At 46.2% G+C, this 23,233-nt stretch overlaps 1 protein-coding gene across 1 annotated transcript in view; it reads right to left on the bottom strand.

Annotated features, from left to right (window-relative positions):
• The window catches only part of arhgef10 (Rho guanine nucleotide exchange factor (GEF) 10), a 372,032-nt gene that overhangs the window by 172,235 nt on the left and 176,564 nt on the right, over nucleotides 1-23,233 (bottom strand). The window contains 5 exon segments of the mRNA XM_038800413.1: nucleotides 2,716-2,808; nucleotides 8,689-8,805; nucleotides 11,766-11,945; nucleotides 18,077-18,154; nucleotides 20,077-20,192. Of these exon segments, the coding sequence (XP_038656341.1) occupies nucleotides 2,716-2,808; nucleotides 8,689-8,805; nucleotides 11,766-11,945; nucleotides 18,077-18,154; nucleotides 20,077-20,192 (584 nt within the window).

Here is a 23,233-nt window from a genome sequence, read left to right as displayed (position 1 = left end):
GACTTGGCCTCCAAATTGAATTTAACAATTTCAGACCATAAATTCAGAGCCCCATTTTTTTTCCTTTCTTTGCTGGTTTTGTTTTTATTCCCCCTTCGGTCAACATAACACCTTCTCTAGGCATATCTTTTGTTTCTTTTCTAGGCCCATCATCACTCCTTTGATCCTGGAGGACTAACTCATCTGTCATTCAATCTCTCTTGTCTTCCACCTTGTCACCTTTTGTCCTTGTCCCACCCACCCTTTGCTCAAAACCTATTACACTTCTGGTTTTTCCTGGCACTGATAGAAGGTCACTGGCCTGAAGGAATTATTTCTTGCTCTATTCTCTCTCTACCTAACCTGCTGAACTTTTATCCCACCCAGCATTTTCTGTTTTTATTTCAGATTTCTAGCATCTACTGTATTCTGCTTTTCGATTCAAAATTAAATAATTTTCTGTCATGGTCAGCAAGGTTAAGCATACAATTGCTGGGGAATTGAATAGCCTTGCACATCAGGCATCATGCAACACAGGCAAGCTAAAGCATTGTTCATCCATGCTCCACTTGTAGCATGTCTCCATTCCAGTTTGAGAAATTCACCCCATAACACACCAATAGTGTTTTCTTGAAAACAACATTATTGTGACACTTAGGTCAATTATATTGCATTATATGTTTGACCTTGGAACTGGCTTGAGACTCTTCAAATTCATTTCATAGAGTGTACAGAAAGTTTACGTTCAATGGTTTGGGCAATGTTTGAATTCAGCTCCAATGTAAAAGGTAGTTTCTAATCCAGTGGAAAACCAGGGCCTGGATTTTTGTCCACGAGTCGGATACGCAGATTCGGGAGAATTTCCCGCTCAGTGAACCCAACTTTTAAATATGGCTACCTGGATGTTTGATTTCTAGTTGGGGCGGGCGACCCTGGAGGTAGCAAGGAGGATGTGAGATGCAGAGGCCGGCTGAGCATAAGGCCTGCCTTGGGGCTCCGGCACTATGCCCAGAATTATTTTAAGGAGAATGAAACATCCCTCCAGCAGCCCTCCACAGATTCCCCATGCTACATCAATGCAAACATAGAACATAACAGCGCAGTACAGGCACTTCGGCCCTCGATGTTGCGCCGTCCTGTGAAACCCTTCTGAAGTCCCTCTACACTATTCCCTTATCGTCCATATGCCTACCCAATGACCATTTGAATGCGTTTAGTGTTGGCCAGTCCACTACTGTTGCAGGCAGGGCATTCCATGCCCTTACTACTCTCTGAGTAAAGAACCTACCTCTGACATCTGTCCTATATCTATCTCCCCTCAATTTAAAGCTATGTCTCCTCGTGCTGGACATCACCATCCGAGGAAAAAGGCTCTCACTGTCTACCCTATCTAATCCTCTGATCATCTTGTATGCCTCAATTAAGTCCCCTCTTAACCTTCTTCTCTCTAACGAAAACAGCCTCAAGTCCTTCAGCCTTTCCTCATATGATCTTCCCTCCATGCCAGGCAACATTCTTGTAAATCTCCTCTGTACCCTTTCCAATGCTTCCACATCCTTCCTATAATGTGGCGACCAGAACTGCACACAATACTCCAAATTCGGCCGCACCAGAGTTTTGTACAACTGCAACATGACCTCATGGCTCCGAAACTCAAACACATGCTACATCATGCCCTGTACCCACCCAATAACTCCTCATGCCCTCCATACCAATCTATGCTCCTGTACCAATCCCCATGGCCCCCACACATCCTCCAAGCCAACCTATGTTCTTGTACCCACCCACCCATGGACCCTCATACCTTCAATACTAATCTATGTCCATGTAACTACCCCATGGCCCTTCATTGCCCCTTTGCCAACTCATTTCATCCAGCTGTCCTTTATCCTTACACCTCCCATGTGAACTCACCTAGTATCCACCATGGACGGACCTCAGCACCCATGCAGAGATAACATAAAGCTGTATAAAATAGTTTTAGGTACCTCTTGCAGACTTTACCATGTTGAAAAAAACCTCTCATTCATAAAAATCATGTACTGCATTTAGAACATAGAACACTACAGCGCAGTACGGGCCCTTCGGCCCTCGATGTTGCGCCGACCTGTGAAACCATCTGAAGCCTATCTGGCCTACACTATTCCATTTTCATCCATATGTCTATCCAGTGACCACTTAAATGCCCTTAAAGTTGGCGAGTCTACTACTATTGCAGGCAGGGCGTTCCACACCCCTACTACTCTCTGAGTAAAGAAACTGCCTCTGACATCTGTCCTATATCTATCACCCCTCAATTTAAAGCTATGTCCCTTTATATCCCTTCAGTTACATAAAGCCTTATAACAATAAAAATGTTATTGAATTGTATAAACCCTTAACAGAAGCAACCAGCCTGAGAGTCAGGAATTATCTCTAATGTTGACGATTGTTGACATCACTACTCAAGTCGTAAGCTTATAGACATGATGGAATGACTAGTCTTTCCATCAGTTCAAAAGAGAACACTGAAGTTAACATCTCCTCCAGCTCCAATTGGCACAGCAAGAATCTGTATCAATGAAGTATCAGTAACACAACATCTACCCTCTGTTACGGAGAAATCATTTTCAAGGTGGGGTAGAAAGAAAAGTACTATTGTCAAACCTCATTCCAATAACAGAAAATAAATTATTTTACAATGCTGTATCTTATTCGATAAAAAGTGACTATTTAGATCAAGATAAATGTGTTTACCTGCAGTAAAAGGATGAACTGTGGAAACCGCTGAATTGGCTTCATCATTAACCCATACAACGTAATACGATCAGCGCTTGACTCATGGCATTGCTGGTGAGGAAGGATACTCATTTAGTGCAGCATACAGATACCATACAGATGATTTGGTTGCAATAAGTTTAAAAATATTTCAATTTTTTTTTTTAAAACTCCTCTCTCCTTTGCTTCCAATTCATGATTTACTCATTAAAAACTGGGCATGGCACTGTAAACATGGTAAAGAGAGTGCTTTCCAGGGTAGTTTTGGCTCTGGGCAACTCTGGAGACTGATTCCAAGGTATGGCAGCATTATTGAGGCACACCTTTATGTTTTCCCAATGCATTGTTATCTGCTGGGCCAGCCGAACTTTAGGGATAATCAGATGGGGTGGAAAGGCCCTCCAGAAGCTTAATGCAGAGAGCATCAAATAAACCTCGCCATGCTCCAGGGTCAGGGATACGCTTTGAACAGAGTTCTCCACATTTTAAGGAGTAATTGTAGATTTCTGGAACTGGGTTTACTTCCACAATGTCCCAATCCAGACTGCCTGAAGTTTGAGGAGGAAACAGGAAGGGAAAGTGAGTCCACCTGCTGCCAACTCATTGTGATGAAACCAACAGGGTTTCAATTCAGAGGAAACCAAAGATGTGCTGATGTTGGTGCTGGGAGCATCGAGGGATGTGTGCGTAGGATCTGATCTGAATGCACAGCTGAAAGTCACCAGCAGCTTCTATAATCATGACCGGATCGTTGATACAAACAGGAAATGTGAAAGATTGTGACCCTCTTATCTCAGCATCGCACGGTCGCGCTGTGACTCCAGGGATCCCGTTGTGCAGAGGACCTAATAATGGATTGGCCATCAAATCTGTCAGATTACCACTCAGGGAGTGACAATGAGATTTTACACTGATAAGTCCAAAAGATAATCATAACTGGCTTTTCATATCTTAATCATAACTTCTTTTAACCTGTCATAATTGCTGCATCTAAGTAGAACATGACAGGTTGTCATGCAGAACTCAATTCTACAAACCAATGGACTCAAGGAAGGGTTGGGGGGGGCTGGATTTGAGCCTCCGATTCATGTCTTATTTAAGTCACAGAAGACGGAGACAACGCAAAGAACAACGAGTTGCTGCACAAAAATGGATGTGGAAAATGTAGGCTGGCACGGTGGCACAGTCGTTAGCACTACTGCCTCAAAGGGCCAGGGACCCGGGTTCAATTCCAGCTCTGGGTGACTCTCGGTGTGGAGTTTACACTTTCTCCCCGTGTCTGTGTGGGTTTCCTCCGGGTGATCCGGTTTCCTCCTACAGCCCAAAGATATGCAGGTTAGGTGGATTGGCCAAGTTTGATCGGAAGGATATTTAATGAAAATTAAAAAACAAGTGCTTCCAGCACAGTGGAAAATTTTAATGCAACTGAATAAAATGTAAAATTAAGAATTACATTCTCAGTAACCGCATCCACAACTCAAGTATGGTTGATCCTGCAGAAGGGGGGGGTTCAAATAACCCCCATCAGCATAGTCACCTGGAACGTCAGGAGACTGAACAGCCCAATGAAAAGATCCAGAGACTTCGCCCACCGGAAAAGTATGAAAACCGACATACTCTTCCTCCAAGAGACACACCCGAGGGAGAAGAACTGACTGCAGGTAAGGAGGGCTGGGTGGGACAGATGTACCATTAATGTTACAGGATGAGAGCTCGGGGGGTGGCCAAATTGATAAATAAGAGGACGGTGTTTACTGCGGCGATGGTTATGGACCGTAGACAAGTATATTAGTAACAACCAGAATGGGGAGGTCTCACCCTCCACGTTCTTGGAGGTGCTGAAGGCTATGATCAGAGAAGAGATCATCGTGCACAAGGTACGCAGAGACAGGGAAGAGAGGGTTGCTAGACAACAACTAATCGACTCCATTCTGGAGGTAGACAGAAGATACTCCAATGCCCCAACAATAGAGCTTCTGGTGGAGAGGAAAAAGCTACAAATGGAATTAGCCTGCTCTCCACCAGGAAGGCAGTGCACCAACTCTGCCAGATACGGGGCACCTTCTACCAATATGGAGACAGTGCCAGCCTCCTGCTGGCTCACCAGCCGAGAAAGCAGGCAGCCACGATGGAGATAATGCAGGTGAAGGATAGTAAAGACTGACTGGTTGCTGACCCAAAAAAGGTCAACAACGCCTTCTACCAGGGGATATACACCTCTGAGCCCCCCCGACGGGGACAGGGTGATGAAACAGTTCCTCGATGGACTGGACATGCCAGTTGTTGGGGATGATAGAAGGAAGAGGATGAAAGCACCACTGGGACTGGGAGAGGTCAGGGAGAACATTCGCTCCATGCAGACAGGGAAGGAATCGGGACCTCATGGGTTCCCAGCGGGCTTCTACAGAAATGCGCGACAGCACTGGCTCCACATTTGCGGAAGGTGTTCACAAACTTGCTAGTGAGGGGCACTTTACCTCCAATGCTAACACAAGCGACGATATCACTGATACCTAATAAAATCAAAGACACACCTGAATGCGGATCACACATACCCATTTTGCTGTTCAATGTGGATGCAAAAATACTCGCAAACATCCTGGTTAGGCGACTGGAGAATTGCGTCCCAGAGGTGGTCGCAGAAGACCAGACAGGCCTTGTTAAGGGTACACAGCTAACAGCCATCATCAGGCGACTGATAAATGTGATAATGACCCATCCAGGGATAGAACACAAGAAATGATCATCTCCGTGGATGCAGAAATGACGTTCGACAGAGTCGACTGGAAGTACCTCATTGAGGTACTAGAACTGTTTGGGCTGGGGACAGGGTTCAATAACTGTACAATACCTCCATGGCGAGTGTATGGACCAGCAGCAGCTCTGAATACTTCTAACTGCACAGAGGCACAAGGCAGCATGCCCGCTGTCCACGTTCCTATTCGCCGGGGTAATTGAGCCATTGGCGATCACCCTCAAGAGTGGCGAGAAGCTGGAAGGGAATCCGAAGAGGAGGCAGAGAGCACAGAGTCTCACTCTGTGCGGGTGACCTGCTCTTCTACATCTCAGACCTGCAAAACAGCATGGACGGAATCCTGAAACACCTGGGAGAGTTTGGAGCCCTCGGGCCACAAGCTCAACCTGAGCAAGAGTGAAGTCTTCGCTGTGAACGCGAAAGGGGGAGGGGGTAGAGCTGGCGGGACTACCGTTCAAACAAGCTCAAAGCAAATTCCGCTACCTGGGGATCCAGTATGTCCTCGACTGTACACAGGTCCACAAGTGGAACCTGGCTAGTCTGGCGGAGGAAGTTAAAAAGGACCTACCGAGATGGGAGGGTGCAGATGATCAAGATGAACGCACTGCCCAGGTTCCTCTTCCTGTTCAGATCCATACTGATCTATATCCCCAATGTCTCCTTTAACTCGGGCGAAAAAATAATTATGCCGTTTGTGTGAGTGTGTGTGTGTGTATATGGGGGTGGGGGTGGCAGTAAAGATGGAGGACAGCAACACTCCCATGCCTGCCAGCGAAACACTCAACAAGCCCAGTGATGGCAGCCACACTCCAAAGCTGGAATCAAATGAGACAGCACTTTGGAGTAATGTCCAGTATGGCCCCCATCTGTACAACCACATGTTTATGCAGCCCCATGCTAGGTGCCACCTTTAGGAGGAGGTGGAGACAGGATGGGGGGGGGGGGGGGGGTCACTGACCGTTAGGGATTCTACACAGAGGAAACACAGAAAAACTACAACAACCCAATGGGATCGAACTGCAACACCTACAGGTAAAGAACGTCCTCCGCAAGGAGATGACAATGTACCAACCGAGAATTCTCCGCACCTTTGGGGGCTAGCCCCGCGCCGGAGCGGTTGGCACCAAAAGACTGGCACAAAAAACCGGCACCAGCGGCCTTTCAGGCCCGCCGCCCAGCAGCGAGGCTGGCCGAAAGGCTTTCACCGATCGGTGCATGCGCGAGGTGGGTTTCTCTTCTGCTTCCGCAATGGCGGAGGCCGTGGCGGCGGTGGAGAAAGAGTGCACCCAGGGCACTGGCCCGGAGTCTGAGCGGGGGGGCCCGATCGCAGGCCTGGCCACCGTGGGGGCACCCCCCGGGGTCCGATCGCCCCGCCCCCCCAGGACCCCGGGGGCCCGGTCGCGGCGCCGATCCCGCCGCCACCAGAGCTGGTTCAAACCTCGGCGGCGGGAGAGGCCTCCCAGCGGCGGGACTTCGGCCCATCCGGGCCGGAGAAACGCCGCAGGGGCCTCGCCGATCGGAGTGACGTGATTCCCGCCACCGCCACTTCCCGGGTGGCGGAGAATCTCTGCCACGGCGGGAGCGGGATTTTCGGCAGCCCCAGGCGATTCTCAGACCCTGCTGGGGCGGATAATTTTGCCCATTATGTCAGAGGTCTTGGGGTGAAGGTGGACCTGATTCGAGAAGTGGTGATCTTTGGAGTGTCAGAGGACCCGGGCGTCCAGGGGGCGAGAGAGGCCGACGGCTTGGCCTTTGCCTCCCTGGTAGCCTAGTAAGACAGATCTTATTGGAATGGTGGGACTCGGGACCTCTGAAACTGGGAAAAGGTAGGGGGGTTGGGGAGTGGGAGGCGGGATGTTAAGTATTTATTTGTTTTGAGTATTTGCACTCCTGTTCACTTGCTTTTTTATGGTGTGACATCTGGAACACAATCAACATCTTCTAGCTTAATATATTGTATATATAATCTCCCAAATACATATTGATTGTAATTGACAGTTATGATCGTAACTGTGCCAATTGTTTCCATAAGTAGTAGGCTGAGAATAATGTCGCAGGACCAGTCGCCTGGAGGCCTGACCTAATGATTCAAAAAAGATGGGTTCAAGTCTCACCAGGGCAGTTTGCCAATTTAGATTCAGTTGTAACAAATCTGGTTATAAAAAGTCTGATGTCAGCAAAAGTGACATCGAATCTGTTCAGTTTGTCGTACTGGCCAACCGAGTCAAAGTCGATCATTGTCACAAAACTGCTCTCCCAATACTTTCTCAAGGACAACTAGGGGTGAGCAATAAATGCCAGCTTTGACAGCAACGCTCACTTCCAGGGTAAATAAATGTGGCTTAAATTAGTACTGGAGATTGTCAGCTTTCACCTCAAGGGTACTAAATTTGCATTCAGAACTGCATAATATACTTTGAAAAGCAATGTGCAGGAGAAGAGAATGTAGAGGCAGTGCATGTTTTGATCAATTACAGCACAGCCTACAGAATGGCTGTTTAAAAATACCCTTTTCTTCAGTGTTGAACAAAGCGTAAAATAAAATTGCAACCAATCATGCTTAATAATATTTAGTTCTACTTGAAATGCCTCCTTACAATGCAACTCAACATTTGAAAGCTCTTAACAATTGAGAGTAAGGTCAAAAGTAGCCGTACAATGATAACTAGGGGGAAAAAATGATGAAAGGGGTCTTCAAAACATGAGGCTAACAAGAGGATTTAAAGGTGGGAAGATGGGTAGCGAGATGGAGGATGGGAGTGTTCCAGAGTATGGGGAAATAATAGGGGGAGGTTACACTCCATTGATCAACTGGGTTAGTAATCCATGTATTAAATGCATTTGCAAGTTTTTGTTTGCTTCGTCTCTTCATGTTTCCCTCACTGGGGATTAGCAGCCGATGGGCGTTCTTGTTGCATGTTGCACAAGCGAGACAGCAAGTGACGGCAGGATCACAAAATCCTCGTCCAGTGTTTGTCTCCATGCAGTTCTCATCTGGGGCTTCAGGACAGAAATCAAGAGCGGGTCTTCAGATGAATTTTCTCTTCCCCTGCTTGGGGACACATTTTGTTGTTCCACTGCTACTTGGCAGCAGCAGAAATGAGTTACCTCCAAATGGCTCCACACCCACCCAAAAGGTGCACTCTGTGGTTCAGTCTCACAACTGAAACATAATTTTACCTCCACCAAATATTTACCTTCAAAAATTCCAGAAAGGCGGGTTTGGTGGCACAGACTTTCTTAATAATTCCCATAGCGGTGCTAAAATTGTTCACGTATTCACTGTATGCATCAAGCACCATCGACTTGGAAAACTGCAACAGAAACAAAATTACAGCTTTGAAAATCCAATACTTTAAGTTGAAGGAACTCGGCACTCAGAATTCCAAATTTTACTTGATAAATGAAAGCTAAGTTTGTTTATCCTCCAACTCAGGAGGATTCATTTTCATCATCGAACAGTTCTTTTATGCATTCGACTGAATCTGGGTTGAAGAAAATGTTCCTGATGAGTTTGCGGATGAACGGATAGAGTTTTCAGCACAAACAACATTTTCATTTTGAAAGGCCTACTTAAAAAGGAGCAAAGTTCAAGTTGAGATTTTTGCAGACGTTTGCATGAGCAAGCATTGAGTTTTCTTTTCAATCATTTCACCAAAATGTCCATTCTTTTTTGCTGACTAAACAGATCCTGCAATTGTTTGTCAGCTATGGGGTCATAAAGCCACAAATCTGAATAATGCCATTGTAATGTCTCAACCTGCAGGAACTTTGAACTTCAAACAATCTGCTTGAAATAATTGATCCAATCATATTGTCTACACGGGTTAGAAGTTAAAATGTGTCACGCTTAATGATCAACTTTCATTTATGATTCTGTTTTTAAATCACTTTGACTTCCATTTCAGTTTCCTCACATTTTGTTCTGACTGTTTAAGGATCTGTCCTGTAATGTTCAACTTCCCAAACATCCAATAAAAAACAGAGCATTGATATTTAGCAGTGTTGTCAGGCTTTTTTTACCCATCAGTATCTATGGTCTCTCCACATCGTGGAAGAATCAAGAAAATTTGCCCATTCACCCAGCTATTTAAGTCAACAACACGGTTCAAAGTATGTGCATTTTATTAAATACTATTTTGTACTGATTTCATTATAACACCACTTTTAAAATTTAATACAGAACAAAATAAATATTATTTAAAGGAGGGCAGATCTTCCAAGATATATTTTACTAACAATTATATGTTTTATATAACCTTCTTTACATTGATACTGTTGTGACCGAAATATATCACTAACTTCATTCTATAAACTCATGTGCAATAACAAAGCAAGACCGTTGATCTGTGTAGCCCACTTATCCAATGAATGATATTGGCACAGAATTAATAAACTTGAGTTTCATTTATATTGAAATCAGAAATAGGACGTAGCCATTGGCAAGGCCAACATTAACTGCCCTTCCCTAAATGCCCTTCAGGTTGTGGTGTACCGCAGGCTTTGTAAATGTACTCCCACAGTGCTGAGAGGGAGGGAGTTCCAGGATTTTGATTTTGACCCAGTGATGAAGAAGGAATGGGGACTACAGATGCGATTCAACTAATTGGGAACACTAGTCCCACAGTGAGTGCGTTTAGCCACGTGTTTCACAGCGCTAGTCGTGCTGTGCAGAATCCCCGACAGTGCAGAAGAGGCCATTCGGTCCATCGAGTCTGTACCGATCCCTGTCACACCCTATCCCTGCAATCCCATAACCTAACCGTCATATCGCTGGACACTATGGGGAAATTTAGCATGGTCAATCTACCTACCCCATACATCTTTGGACTGTGGGAGGAAACCAGATCACCCAGGGGAAACGCATGCAGACATGGGGAGAATGTACAAACTCAACACAGACAGTGACCGAAAGACAGAATTGAACCCGGGTCCCTGGCACTGTAAGGCAGTAGTGCTAACCACAGTGCTGCTGTGGGGAATGCGCATAGCCCCATTTTGCACCCTGAGGCGCTCCGCTCACTGGAACCCCCCAGTGTAGCGAGAGATCGGGACGCTATTTTTTAATGGCATCCTGACCTCTAAGGCCTGCAAAGTGACCCCCGACCTGAACACACTATGGTAGGGTTCCGTCCCTGGCCCCCCAGCACCCCCATTGGGCACCCGAAGCCCCATCGCCCACACTTGGTAGTGCCAACCTGGAAACCTGGCCATGCCAGCTGGCAGTGCCACCCGAGGACCTTGGCAGGATGAGGATGGCACCCAGGTGACACTACCAAGGTGCCAGCCTGACACCGTCAGGGTGCCCAGGTGGCACCAGCCATTCTAGGGCAACCCCCGCCCCAAGAGCATGCAACTGTAAACCTCAGATCCCCTGGGAGACCCCCTACAAGTGCCATTCCGTCTGGTCCACGTTTGTGGAGACAGTGCTGAATGGCACTCACCTGAGGTGTCGGAGGCAAAAGCGATGAATTCGAAAGCTTCCAGACCTGTATTCACCCAAACTTGGTCATTTCTTTGATGTTTGGGAAGTTACTCACTGCTCAGTCCCAAACTTCAAATTTGATTCTGCACTGGGACCTGAACTCGTCAGCCAGAGTGGCTCCTCTGTGATAGGGGCACCCTTGTGAAAGGGTGCCCCAATCTCAAAGTGAGATTTAGGGTGCCCCACAAACCTCACCATGGATATTATGACCCCCTGCAGACATGTGCAACACCCCTAACCCTCAAACCCTAAGGGGCAACCTCCCCCATCAATACAATTAAGCGTGAGCTCCCCCACCCACCACCCAGGCGTAAGGGTGACCCTGCCCCACACCCATCCATCCTTGTGCGCATCGTCTTCCCACCAACCCCAAGTGAGTATACCTCGCTAAGGTGTCACTGAGGGCCTCACCTTTAGGGACTCCCCCCTTTCAAGTCCCGCCTCCCTTTCAGGACACCCACTTCAAACTTCATGGTGCCCCTTCACCCCCACTTTCATGGGCATGGCCTCCCTGGTTGGCACTGCCATGGTGCTTAGGTGCCGGGGGAGTGCCAAAGCACTTCTCTTCCCTGTCCCTGACCACCAGGAGGGCTCCAATGGCCTCCGAGACCCCCAGAGTGGCTATTACACCTGATCTCCGCTTGTGGAGACCAGTACCAATTGGCACCCGGGTGAGGCCTCACCAGTATGTCCAGTAACTCCATTGGAGCCGGCAGAATGTGGGCAAGAGAATGGGGGAGGAGCAGAAAATCCCACCCCATAACAATGTAGTTTCATTCAAAGACTTACTGAGGCAACAAAGACATCTCCAATCATTTCAACTGAATCCCACTCCATCACACGACTAGCTAAGGCAATCTGGAACAAGGAATGGCACTGAAGAATCTGCTTTATACGGTAAAACACCATTTTTAATTTCCTTTCACTTAATAGTTTTGGATCCATTTCTGAAAGAGGTTTCTCGTACTGCTGTGGAGAGAGAAAATCAAAATCAAACACTTTATCCAAACAATTTCAAATCCTTATATGTATGCAGTACCACACGCCCTATTGGCCTCGACCTCTGCCGGCATATTTTCAGGTGGGGGGTGGGGTGTCATGGAATCACATAAAATAGGATGTGTGGCTAGCCAAATACCTACCCAGCACCTCTGAGCTGTGCCAAAAATATGGTGGGCAGATAAGATGTCCGCCTGACAACTGCCATTAGGTCTATTAAGGCCCTTGACTGGCCAATAAATGGCCACTTATATTATAATCCCAAACCAGTTCCCAAAGTGACTAGAATATTGGACAGAAACCCCAATATTTTATTTTAATTTTGTAAAACTTTGAGGAAACAATACCTTTGCTCCAGGTGTAATTGCATAAAGAAATAGGGATATAGCATATTTAAACAAACTTTATTATTAACACAGATTTTAAATGCCTTCAACATCACACCAACAAATAACTTAGTTACCCCTGAAACAATGCGACTCAGTACGGTAAATACAATACCCTTAACTTCTATCTTTATTCCTACTTAAACAACAAAAAACAGTCTCGTTCTCAATTCACTATTAAACATCTACTGGGACTCAGGAACACTTGTTTTACAGAGATGTTCTTTGAGAAAGAGAGATCTCTTGTCACTGCACTAAAGAAAAGATCTGGGGCGAGATTCTCTGACCCTCCGCCGGGTCGGAGAATCGCTGGGTGGGAGCGGCATGAATCCCGCCTCTGCCGACTGACGAATTCTCCGGCGCCGGGATTTTGGCGGGGCCGGGAATCGTGGCGTGCTGGTCGGCGGCGGCTGCTGGTAGCGTCCCCCCCCCCCCGGTGATTCTCAGGCCCTGTTTCGGCAGGTGCCGCCAGCGTAAATCACAACAGGTCCTTACCGGCAGGACCTGGCTCCACGGGCGGCCTGCAGAGTCCTCGGAGCGGCCAGAGGGGGTCTATTCCCGGGGGGTGCCTCCACGGTGGCCTGGCCCACAATCGGGCCCACCAATCCGCGGGTGGGCCTCTTTCCCTCCGCATCGGCCGCTGTCAACCTCTGCCATGACCGGTGCGGAGAAGAACCCTGCTGCGCATATGCTGGGATGACGCCAGCACACACTGGCGCTCCCGCGCACGCGGCAACTGCCGGCAGAGGCCCTTTGGTGCCGGTTGGCGTGGCACCAAGCCTTTCTGCGCTGGCAAGCGTGGCGCCAAACACCCCGGCGCCGGACTAGCCCCAGAGGATTCCACACATTCTGGGCGGCCCAGCGCCGGAGTGGTTCACGCCACTCTTCAGTGCCGGAGTGTGCCCGTCCCACTGGTTTGCGGAGAATCCCGTCCCTGACTCCTGTCAGACCCATGCAGAAACTCTGTTTGTATTTCTTCTGATGTCTCAGCTGGATTGTTCACCTTTCCAACCACACTTCTCTTCTGCCTGCAGGTATGCCTTTTGATTGAACTGCAGAGGGCAAACTGCTTGACTTCTGGTGACAGCCTGAGCTAGAACTCCATTGACCTGCTTTCGCTGCAAAATGCCTGATAACTCAGCTCCACCCAGTAATTACATCATCTTACCAAGCTGAAATCTAATTAACTCCGCAGGGAATTGCTTAAATCCAAACAAAATTGCATGGGCCCAAGACTTTAATGGTGGTTTAATTGCATCCATGGCTCCAAAAGCTTTGTTGTCTTTCAAACGAAGATTTAAAACAAAAACATGATTGCAGCAATCACACACACCCAAACTCAGGCTTTTAACCCTGACTGCACCAAATACCTATAATACAATACATCGGAAATTCCAACATTCATCACACCTCCCCCTTTAGAAAAAATGAACGAGCAATATGAAAAGATGGCTTCATCTTTCAAAGCCATTCAACGCTAAACATTTCTCACTATTAAACTCGATAAGTTATACATCGTTTAATATTTCAAAAAGGCAAACGTAAAAATGAGTATAGCCCATTCCAATCTTTCTTTTCCACCTTTGAATATTCCAATCTTCTCACACTTCAAAATCACGATAAAGCATCAACAATCACTTTTTCTCTTCCTGCTGTACGTTTGATTTTTAAGTTAAATGGTCGTAAGCAATAAATTCTATCTGAACAGTCTTGCATTTCGATCATTAAACTTTTCCAAAAACATTAATGGATTATGGATTGTATATATAAGGGTCTGCAATGAACTGTTCACAATATAAATGTCAAAATGTTATAACGCCAAACTAAACTTAATGTCTCCTTCGTGATGGTTGAATATTTCTTTTGATGAATATTTAGTTTAAGAAAAATAACCAACCGGCTTTTCAATTCCATCACCATCTTCCTGCAGCAGTACAGCACCAATGCCCATATCACTCTTATTAATTGCCACCTTAAATTGCTTGACATAATTAGATGTCATCAAAACTGGTGTGGTGGTTAACACAGTCTTCAGATGATTAAATGCCTCCTGACATTCCGACATCCACTGAAGCTTCCTGTGCTTTTCCTGAAGTTTTCTCATTGGAGCAATCACACTGCTGAAATTTGGCATGCATTTCTGAGAGCAATCATTCATGTCCAGAAATCTCCAAACTTCTCTCCTTGTTGATGCTATTGGAAACTCTCCAATAGCTTTTGTTTTCACATTCAATGGAGACCGTCTGATCATGTCCAATTGTATGGCCTAAGAACGTGACTTGAGCTTTCGCAAATTCAATTTTAGTCAACTTTACCACCAATCCAGCCTCCTGTAGTCGATCAAATAATTCCTTTAAATGTTCTAAATGCTGCTTCCACGTTTGACTGAACTCCACCAAATCATCAATGTTAACTGCACAATTGTTTAGTCCAGGAATGACCTTGTTGGTTAATCATTGGGATGTTGCTGGTGGGTTCTTTATTCCAAATGGCATGACTTAAAACTGATACAAAACATTTGGGGTCACAAAAGCCAAAACTCCCTTCACCATGTCTGATAAATCAAGTTTGGTAATAAAACTCGCTTGTCCCACCTTTTCAACACAGTCTTCTAAACGAGAAATAGTACATGAATCTGACTTTGTAACTGCGTTGACTTTTCTATCGTCCACACACAATCGTTGTGTTCCATCCGGTTTTGGTATCATCACACCAGGTGAGCTCCAATCACTGCAGCTCGCTTTGATGATCTCATTCTTAAGCATGCTGACAATCCTTTTTGTACCTGTGATAATTTTAGTGGATTGAACCTGCATTGATGTTGTTTAATGGGAATAGCATTTCTGACATCTACATCATGGATAATTACTTTTGTACATCCCAATCTATTCCCACATACAGCTCTATGTTACTGCAATAACTCTTTAGATTACTTTGAATTTCCTCTGGAAGGTATCTCAGTAATTTATCCCAATGTCTTATTACTTCTTCATTGTCCAATCTAATTTGAGGAATGTCAAATTCAGAATCATCTGGATTTGTCTCTTCCCCCGAGTTACAACGACTAACACCTTTTTTCCTTCTCTATCAAAATAACTTTTGTGCATATTAACATGGCACACTCTGAGATTTCTTTCTATCTGGTGAAATAATTCACCTCACTCAATTTCCTTTCATTTTATAAGGTCCACTGAATTGTGATTTTAATGGTTCACCCTCCATTGGTAACAATACTTTCTCCCCACTAACAAAACTACAAACTTTTGAATTCTTGTCAGTCTCTTTTTTCATCACGTGTGACAATTTTAAATGTATCCTAGCCAACTTCCAGAGCCCTAGTTAATCTCTCCCTAAAGTTTGACACATAGTCCAACAACATAGTCTCCGAACACCGACTCACAAATTTCTCTTTGATCCGTTTAAGTGGTCCTCTTATCTCATGACCAAAAATCTATTTGAAGAGAGTGAATTTAGTTGATTTATTAGGTGCATCCATAATTGCAAATAGCACAAATGGAATTCTTTTATCCTAATCAGCTGGATAATCCTGACTATAGGCCCTCCGCATGGTCTTTAAAATTTTATGGCCATTTTTCTAACCTGCCTTGTGATTATGGATGGTACGCAGTTGAGTTAAATTTGTTTTATTCTGAAGCTATCTATAACTTCCTTGAATAACTTCGACATAAAATTGGATCCCTGATCTGATCGTAGTCCATATCTAATAAAGTTTTTAGTTAACTCCTCTACAACCCTCTTAGCTGTAATGTTCGTTCAATGGAATGGCCTCCGGAAATCTAGAAGACACATCCATTATGGTCAACAAATACAGCTTCCCACTAGTTGTTTGAGGCAGGAGTCTGACACAATCAATTAAGACCCCAGTTAAAGGTTCTTCAAATTCTGGAATGTGTGTTGAAGGTGCTGGTTCGATTACTGCTTGAGGTTTTCCGATTACCGGGCATGTGTGACATGTACAGCAAAATTCCACAACATCCATATGCAGTCCAGGCCAATAAAAATGTTTTTGTATTTTTGCTCAAGTTTTCCTTACTGCTAAATAACCTTCTACTGCTCTACCCGCAAAACCTCCTTTCTGTAATACCATCTGATCAACTTCTGCCCATTTCTCATCTGCTTAAATATGCAATGGTCTACATTTTCTCATTAATACATTATTTCTAATCTAATAGCACTCTGGTATACACTGAGATTCTATTTCCATATACACTTTCTAATACAACTGCTTTAAGTCTGAAGCTTTCTGTTGTAATTCAACCAACTTTCTTGAACTAAAGGGCCGGGATTCTCCCTTCTGTGGACTAAGTCCCCATGCCGGTGGGAAAACCGGCGCCAACCACACCAGCGTCAACAACCCCGAAAGTAACTTTCGGGGGCTAGGCGGACGCCGGAGGGGTTGGCGCCGCTCCAGCCGGCGCCGAAGGTCCGACACGATCTTCACATGCGCGGAACAGCCGGCGTGATCTCGCGCATGCGCAGAACGGCTGGCGTATTTCCACGCATGCGTGGGGGGTTCTCATCTCCGCGCTGGCCCCCGGGCAGTATGGCGGAGTCCTACAGGGGCCCAGCGCAGAGGAAATAAGTCCCCCCATGGAGCAAGACTGCCCACAGATCGGTAGGCCGCAATCGCGGGCCAGGCCACCGTGGGGTTCCCCCCCGCGCCACCCCGAGGACCGACCCGCACACTTACCTGCCAGGTCCCGCCATGTGTGAGGTGAGTAATTCACGCCGGCGGGATTGGCCAAAACCCTACAGTCATCGCACTTCAGGGCTTGTTTTTGCCTCTGCAGCAATATAAGTATGGCTGGGGAAGATGGAATGAAGTAAGCCAGCCTGCTCAGGTTAAAAGGCAGGAAGGACAGGGTTCCTTTAGGGGGTAGGCACCCCTTTCAAGAGGGTAGCTTCCCCATTTTTATTTGTCATAACCAGAATCACTGACAGAAGTCAGTGTGTAAATTGTGATAATCCACTCCCAAGCCTCTCACGATGCATATTGTTTGAAACATTGCGAAGATACATGTAAGTAATTTTCAAGCAGTAATATTAGCCAGATACTCGGAGGCTTTTGAAATGACTCTTGCCGACTCATCCCATATTTTTGAGAACACTGCTTCATAATCATTCCTAGGTTCAAGTTTGGTAGCACAAAAGTATTGTGAAAAACAGATAGCTGAGAGGCTCCAAAAGGTTTAAAAATGCATATGTTTTAAGAGGGAACAAAATTGGGGTTGTCATGGTGCCCACGGTGGCCTGGCCCGCGATCAGAGCCTACCGATCTACGGGCAGGCTTGTTCCATGGGGGGACTTATTTGCTCTGCGCTGGACGCCTGTAGGACTCTGCCATATTGCCCGGGGGCCGGCGCGGAGAAGAGAACCCCCCGGCGCATGCGCGTAAATACGCAAGCCGGTCTGCACATGTGCGGAAATAAGCCAGCCGTTCTGCGCATGCGCAAGATCATGCTGGCTGTTCCGCACATGTGCGGATCGTGCCGGACCTTCGGCGCCGGCTGCAGAGAGTTCCTTACTTTCGGGGCTGTTGACGCTGGAGTGGTTGGCGCTGGTTTTCCCGCCGGCGTGGGGACTTAGTCCCCAGAAGAGAGAATCCTGGCCCTTAGTTCAAGAAAGTTCGTTGAATTACCTAACAGAAACAAAACCCAACAGGGGGAACTGAGTTTTCTTTGTGCTCCAACTTACCTCCAGAATTCGCTTTAATGCATCCATGTAATTCTTCTCACTTTCAACAACTGAACCAAGAATATATCGTCGGACAACCTGTTTCAAAAATAAACTCTCAAGTTATACAGAATTTACTAAATGGATTTATAGAACATACAGTGCAGGAGGCCATTCAGCCCATCAAGTTTGCACTGACCCACTTAAGCCCTCACCCCGTAACCCAATAACCCCTCCTTACCTTTTTTGGTCACACTAAAGGCAATTTATCATGGCCAATCCACCTAATCTGCACATCTTTGGACTGTGGGAGGAAACCGGAGCACCCGGAGGAAACCCACGCAGATACAGGGAGAACGTGCAGGCTCCGCACAGACATTGACCCAGCGGCGGATCAAACCTGGGACCCTGGCGCTGTGAAGCCACAGTGCTAATCACTTGTGCTACCGTGCTGCCCAACATTACTAAAGAATGTAATTCATTGTAGACTTGCATTCTAATTTTGTAACACAAATGGAATTATCATAATAATTGAACTGTTCTAAAAGGTTAAACTCGCCCACCAACAAGGGCCGGAATTCTACGGATGCTGCGCTTCACTTTTCCCACTGGCAGCGCACCCCCGCCCACGGGTTTCCCAGCGGCGTGGGTTGACTCCAATGGGAAAACCCATTGACAAGCAGCGGGAAGACAGAATCCCGCTGCCAGCAAACGGCTCGTGGTGGAGAAGCACGTGGCCGGGATGCCGGAGAATCCAGCCCAAGACCCAGCCCAGTTCAACACTAGGAAAAAACTTAGATCTAAAAACAAATGCAAATGGTGGAGCTCTGAAGCAATGACTGGATCACTCATGAGACACCAATTGGCAGTAAATTCAGAAATTTCAAACAACAGGTGGTTTCAATTTCAAAAGTTAATTCTTAAAACAGAGAACGTTAAGTTACCTTTCTGAGGTCTTATGCCATGGTGGGTAGCATCCCTGCCTCTGAACCAGAAGCCCTGGGTTCAGGTTCCACTCCAGGACTTGATGGTCAAGGATGGTGCACTCATAACGTGGCCAAACAAGTTGAGTATCAACTTTGAATCCTTCCAACTAATGCTAATGGCAGGTGGTAAGAGCAGGAGATTTTCCTGGTCACCATATGATAGAAAGAAACTGGAGCCTCGGCCATTGCTATCCATACTTTCAGACCACAACATGCATGTGTAAGCGTATGTTGTCACAGCAACTTAGTCACCTCTGAGGGCTGGATGGTCATTTTGGTGCTGAGTACAGGGTTCGATCCCTGTTCTGACTGGGGAGAAATCAGGAACTGCCTCCTTGCCCTAGTCACGGTGGAAGTCGTAATGTAATGGGTTAGATCTGCCTTTGGGCAGAGAACGCAAGAAATTACCTGTCATAGGTATGATTTATCTAAGTCTTCTATTGAAGTTGACAAGACATTACAGGTGGATAGTGAGGACATTGCAGAACTGCTTACATACCTAAATTTCAATGCAACACCTGAGGCTACATGGCTCTGAATGTTTACAAATCAATAAAAGGACTTTCGAAAAAAGTTCATGTCCAGAAGGAAAAGGATTTTAAAAATCAATAAGTTTAAATAAAAAAACTATATAATATTAAAATTTCTTTCTTTCCCCAAACAAACAAAATATTTTCATTTGGCTACCCTTCTAACTTTCTCCTTCCATTTTCCTCTTTTTCCTGTGAATGATTTCGAACTTTTGAGTATTTTTTAATGCGTTAGGATCGAAATGGGCCTCAACTGGCTGCACTGTACACAGACATTTTGTGCTTTAACATAAAGCAGAGGAGCACAGCAAGAAAATCTGCTTCATTCTGCAGGGTGCTATCAGCACCTTAATTTATTCAGTCAATCACAGATCACTAACACAAAGCTTGGCAACTATGCCCCACAAGGTGAACTTACGATGCACTTCCTACATGCTGTTATTTTCTTTACATGCTGGTGCTTAGAGTTTATCCTGGGAAATCACCCAAGATCACAAACATGTACCTGCTGCTGTGTCAAACCCTCGGGCATGGGTGTCATTACTGGCTCTGGATGCTTGCAGTCAACATCGATAAAGAGATTCAGTTCTTCTTCTTCATCCAGACACCCAAATCCGTGATCTGAAGAACAAAACGTGCAAATATAGGTGAGTGATGTTATAAGACACAAGACCCTGTGGAAATTTGATGGGATAGATACTGGAACAGTGTTTCCACTTGTAGGAGAAAATAGAACCCGGGGACACACTTCAAGAATAAGATGGAGATGAGGAGAAATCTTTTTCTCTCAGTGGATCATTCTCTTCCCCGGAGAGCAGTGGAGGCTGGGTCATTGAATTTATTCAAGGCAGAGTTGGATAGATTACTGATAGCCAAGAGAGTCAAGGGTCATGGGGGGGGTGGGGGCAGACAGAAAAGTAGAGTTGAAATCACAGCCAGATTGGCTATGATCCTATCGAATGGCAGAGCAGCTTGAAGGGCTGAATGGCCCACTCCTGCTCCTAAATCCTGTAACTCACCAGATTCTGGATTGATTTGACAGAGGGTTTGTCTATGGGTGCTCCATGTTAGTGCCTCTGCACATGCAGTAGTGAGTAACCTATCTGACTTCTGGAAAAATTAGACTTCTCTCATTGAAATTTTCATTGCCAAAGGGTTAAATTTAAAGCTGAAAAAGTTGTGGGTTTCTAGGATTGCCATTTCTTTTCGCTTCTCAAGAAAGTTATGACAGTTTTTTCAACTTCATTAAGTGAGAGATTAGCTCTACAGGAATTATAGCAGCAGAGATATTTTGTTTGCCTGATTTGCAAGGAGCAAAGTAAATCCCATTTCTCAGCACCAAGTATTAATATTAATAACTTGTGGGTCAGCTGCAAACTGTGTCACGAAGGAAACACTATCCCTGCAATGTGTCTCACCTCCTTTGTCAGATGAGCTGCCATTTATTTATTTATTTATTTTAAAAAAATATAAAAATTTAGAGTTCCCAATTCATTTTTTCCAATTAGGAGGCAATTTAGCGTGGCCAATCCACCTACCCTGCACATCTTTTTGAGTTGTGGGGGTGAAACCCACGCAAACACGGGGAGAACGTGCAAACTCCACATGGGCAGTGACCCAGAGCCGGGATCGAACCTGGGACCTCGGCGCCGTGAGGCAACAGGGCTAACCCACTGCGCCACCGGGCTGCCCTTGAGCTGCCATTTATTGGATGAGTTTTAACATTTCCATTGCCTGCAAGAGTCATTCTCCAGTCGATCACAGGCACCACATTAAGCACTGCTTCTATTTTTGGCCATATTAACAAGTTGGTACAGGAATATTCTACTAGGAGGAGGGTAGTTGGTTTTGAGACTGAGATGCTGAGGGAACTCTACAAAAGAAAAAAGCGATGAGGTACACTTACTCAATAAATATATATTTTTTTTAAATCAGGTTTGTCTATCCCGCAATACCAGCCACTGCTAGAAATCCTATGGATTTCCTTACACAGACCTGCTCCTCTCAATGGTGGCCCCAGTTTCTCACCTTGCATTGTGTACGACCTCCGCAAAGCCATCCGAGATGCCAAGAGAGAATATCAAACTAAGCTAGAGTCACAGACAGACTCTCGGCGGTTGTGGCAAGGACTAAACAACATAACGGGCTACAAAGCGAAGCCGAGCAGTATCTCTGGCAGCAGCGCACCCCTCCCCGATGAACTTAATGCATTCTATGCTCGGTTTGAGCAGGTAACCAACAATCCGCTGTCGAGTGCCCCAGCAGCCCATAATTCACCCATAGCCACCATCACAGTTTCCGAAGTCAGATCGGCCTTCCTGAAAGTGAACCCATGGAAGGCGATGGGCCCGGACGGGATCCCTGGTCGTGCACTCAGAGCCTGCACATACCAGCTGGCAGAGGTATTCACAGACATCTTTAACCTATCCCTACTCCACTCCGAGGTCCCCACCTGCTTCAAGAAGACCACCATCATACAGAACCAGGCAACATGCCTCAATGACTCCAGCCCGGTGGCCCTGACGTCAGTTGTAATGCAATGCTTCGAGAGGCTGATCATGAAGCGCATCACCTCCATACTCCCGGAACGCCTTGACCCACTTCAATTCGCATACCGTCGCAACCGGTCCACATCAGACGCCATTTCTCTGGCCCTACACTCATCCCTAGAGCATCTCGAAAACAAGGACTCCTACATCAGACTCCTATTTATTGACTACAGCTCCGCCTTCAACACCATAATCCCAGCCAAGCTCATATCAAAGCTCCAAAACCTAGGACTTGGCTCTCCACTCTGCAACTGGATCCTTGACTTTCTGACCAACAGACCACAGTCAGTAAGAATGAACACCAACACCTCCTCCACAATAGTCCTCAATACCGGTGCCCCGCAAGGCTGTGTACTTAGCCCCCTACTCTACTCCCTGTACACACACGACTGCGTGGCAAAACTTGGTTCCAACTCCATCTACAAGTTTGCTAACGATACGACCATAGTGGGCCGGATCTCGAATAACGACGAGTCCGAATACAGGAGGGAGATAGAGAACCTAGTGGAGTGGTGTAACAACAACAATCTCTCCCTCAATGCCAGCAAAACTAACGAGCTGGTCATTGACTTCAGGAAGCAAAGTACTGTACACACCCCTGTCAGCATCAACGGAGCCGAGGTGGAGATGGTTAGCAGTTTCAAATTCCTAGGGGTGCACATCACCAAAAATCTATCCTGGTCCACTCACGTCGACGCTATCACCAAGAAAGCACAACAGCGCCTATACTTCCTCAGGAAACTAAGGAAATTCGGCATGTCCACATTAACCCTTACCAACTTTTACATATGCACTATAGAAAGCATCCTATCGGGCTGCATCACAGCCTGGTATGGCAACTGCTCGGCCCAGGACCGCAAGGAACTTCAGAGAGTCGTGAATACCGCCCAGTCCATCACACGAACCTGCCTCCCATCCATTGATTCCATCTACACCTCCCGCTGCCGGGGGAAAGCGGGCAGCATAATCAAGGATCCCTCCCACCCGGCTTATTCACTTTTCCAACTTCTTCCATCGGGCAGGAGATTCAGAAGTCTGAGAACACGCACGAACAGACTCCAAAACAGCTTCTTCCCCACTGTCACCAGACTCCTAAATGACCCTCTTATTGAC

The sequence above is a fragment of the Scyliorhinus canicula genome, chromosome 6 (assembly GCF_902713615.1).
Source record: "Scyliorhinus canicula chromosome 6, sScyCan1.1, whole genome shotgun sequence".
Classification (NCBI taxonomy): domain Eukaryota; kingdom Metazoa; phylum Chordata; class Chondrichthyes; order Carcharhiniformes; family Scyliorhinidae; genus Scyliorhinus; species Scyliorhinus canicula.
The sequence above is the reverse complement of the archived record's forward strand: the minus strand, read 5'-3'. Positions and strand labels throughout refer to the sequence as shown.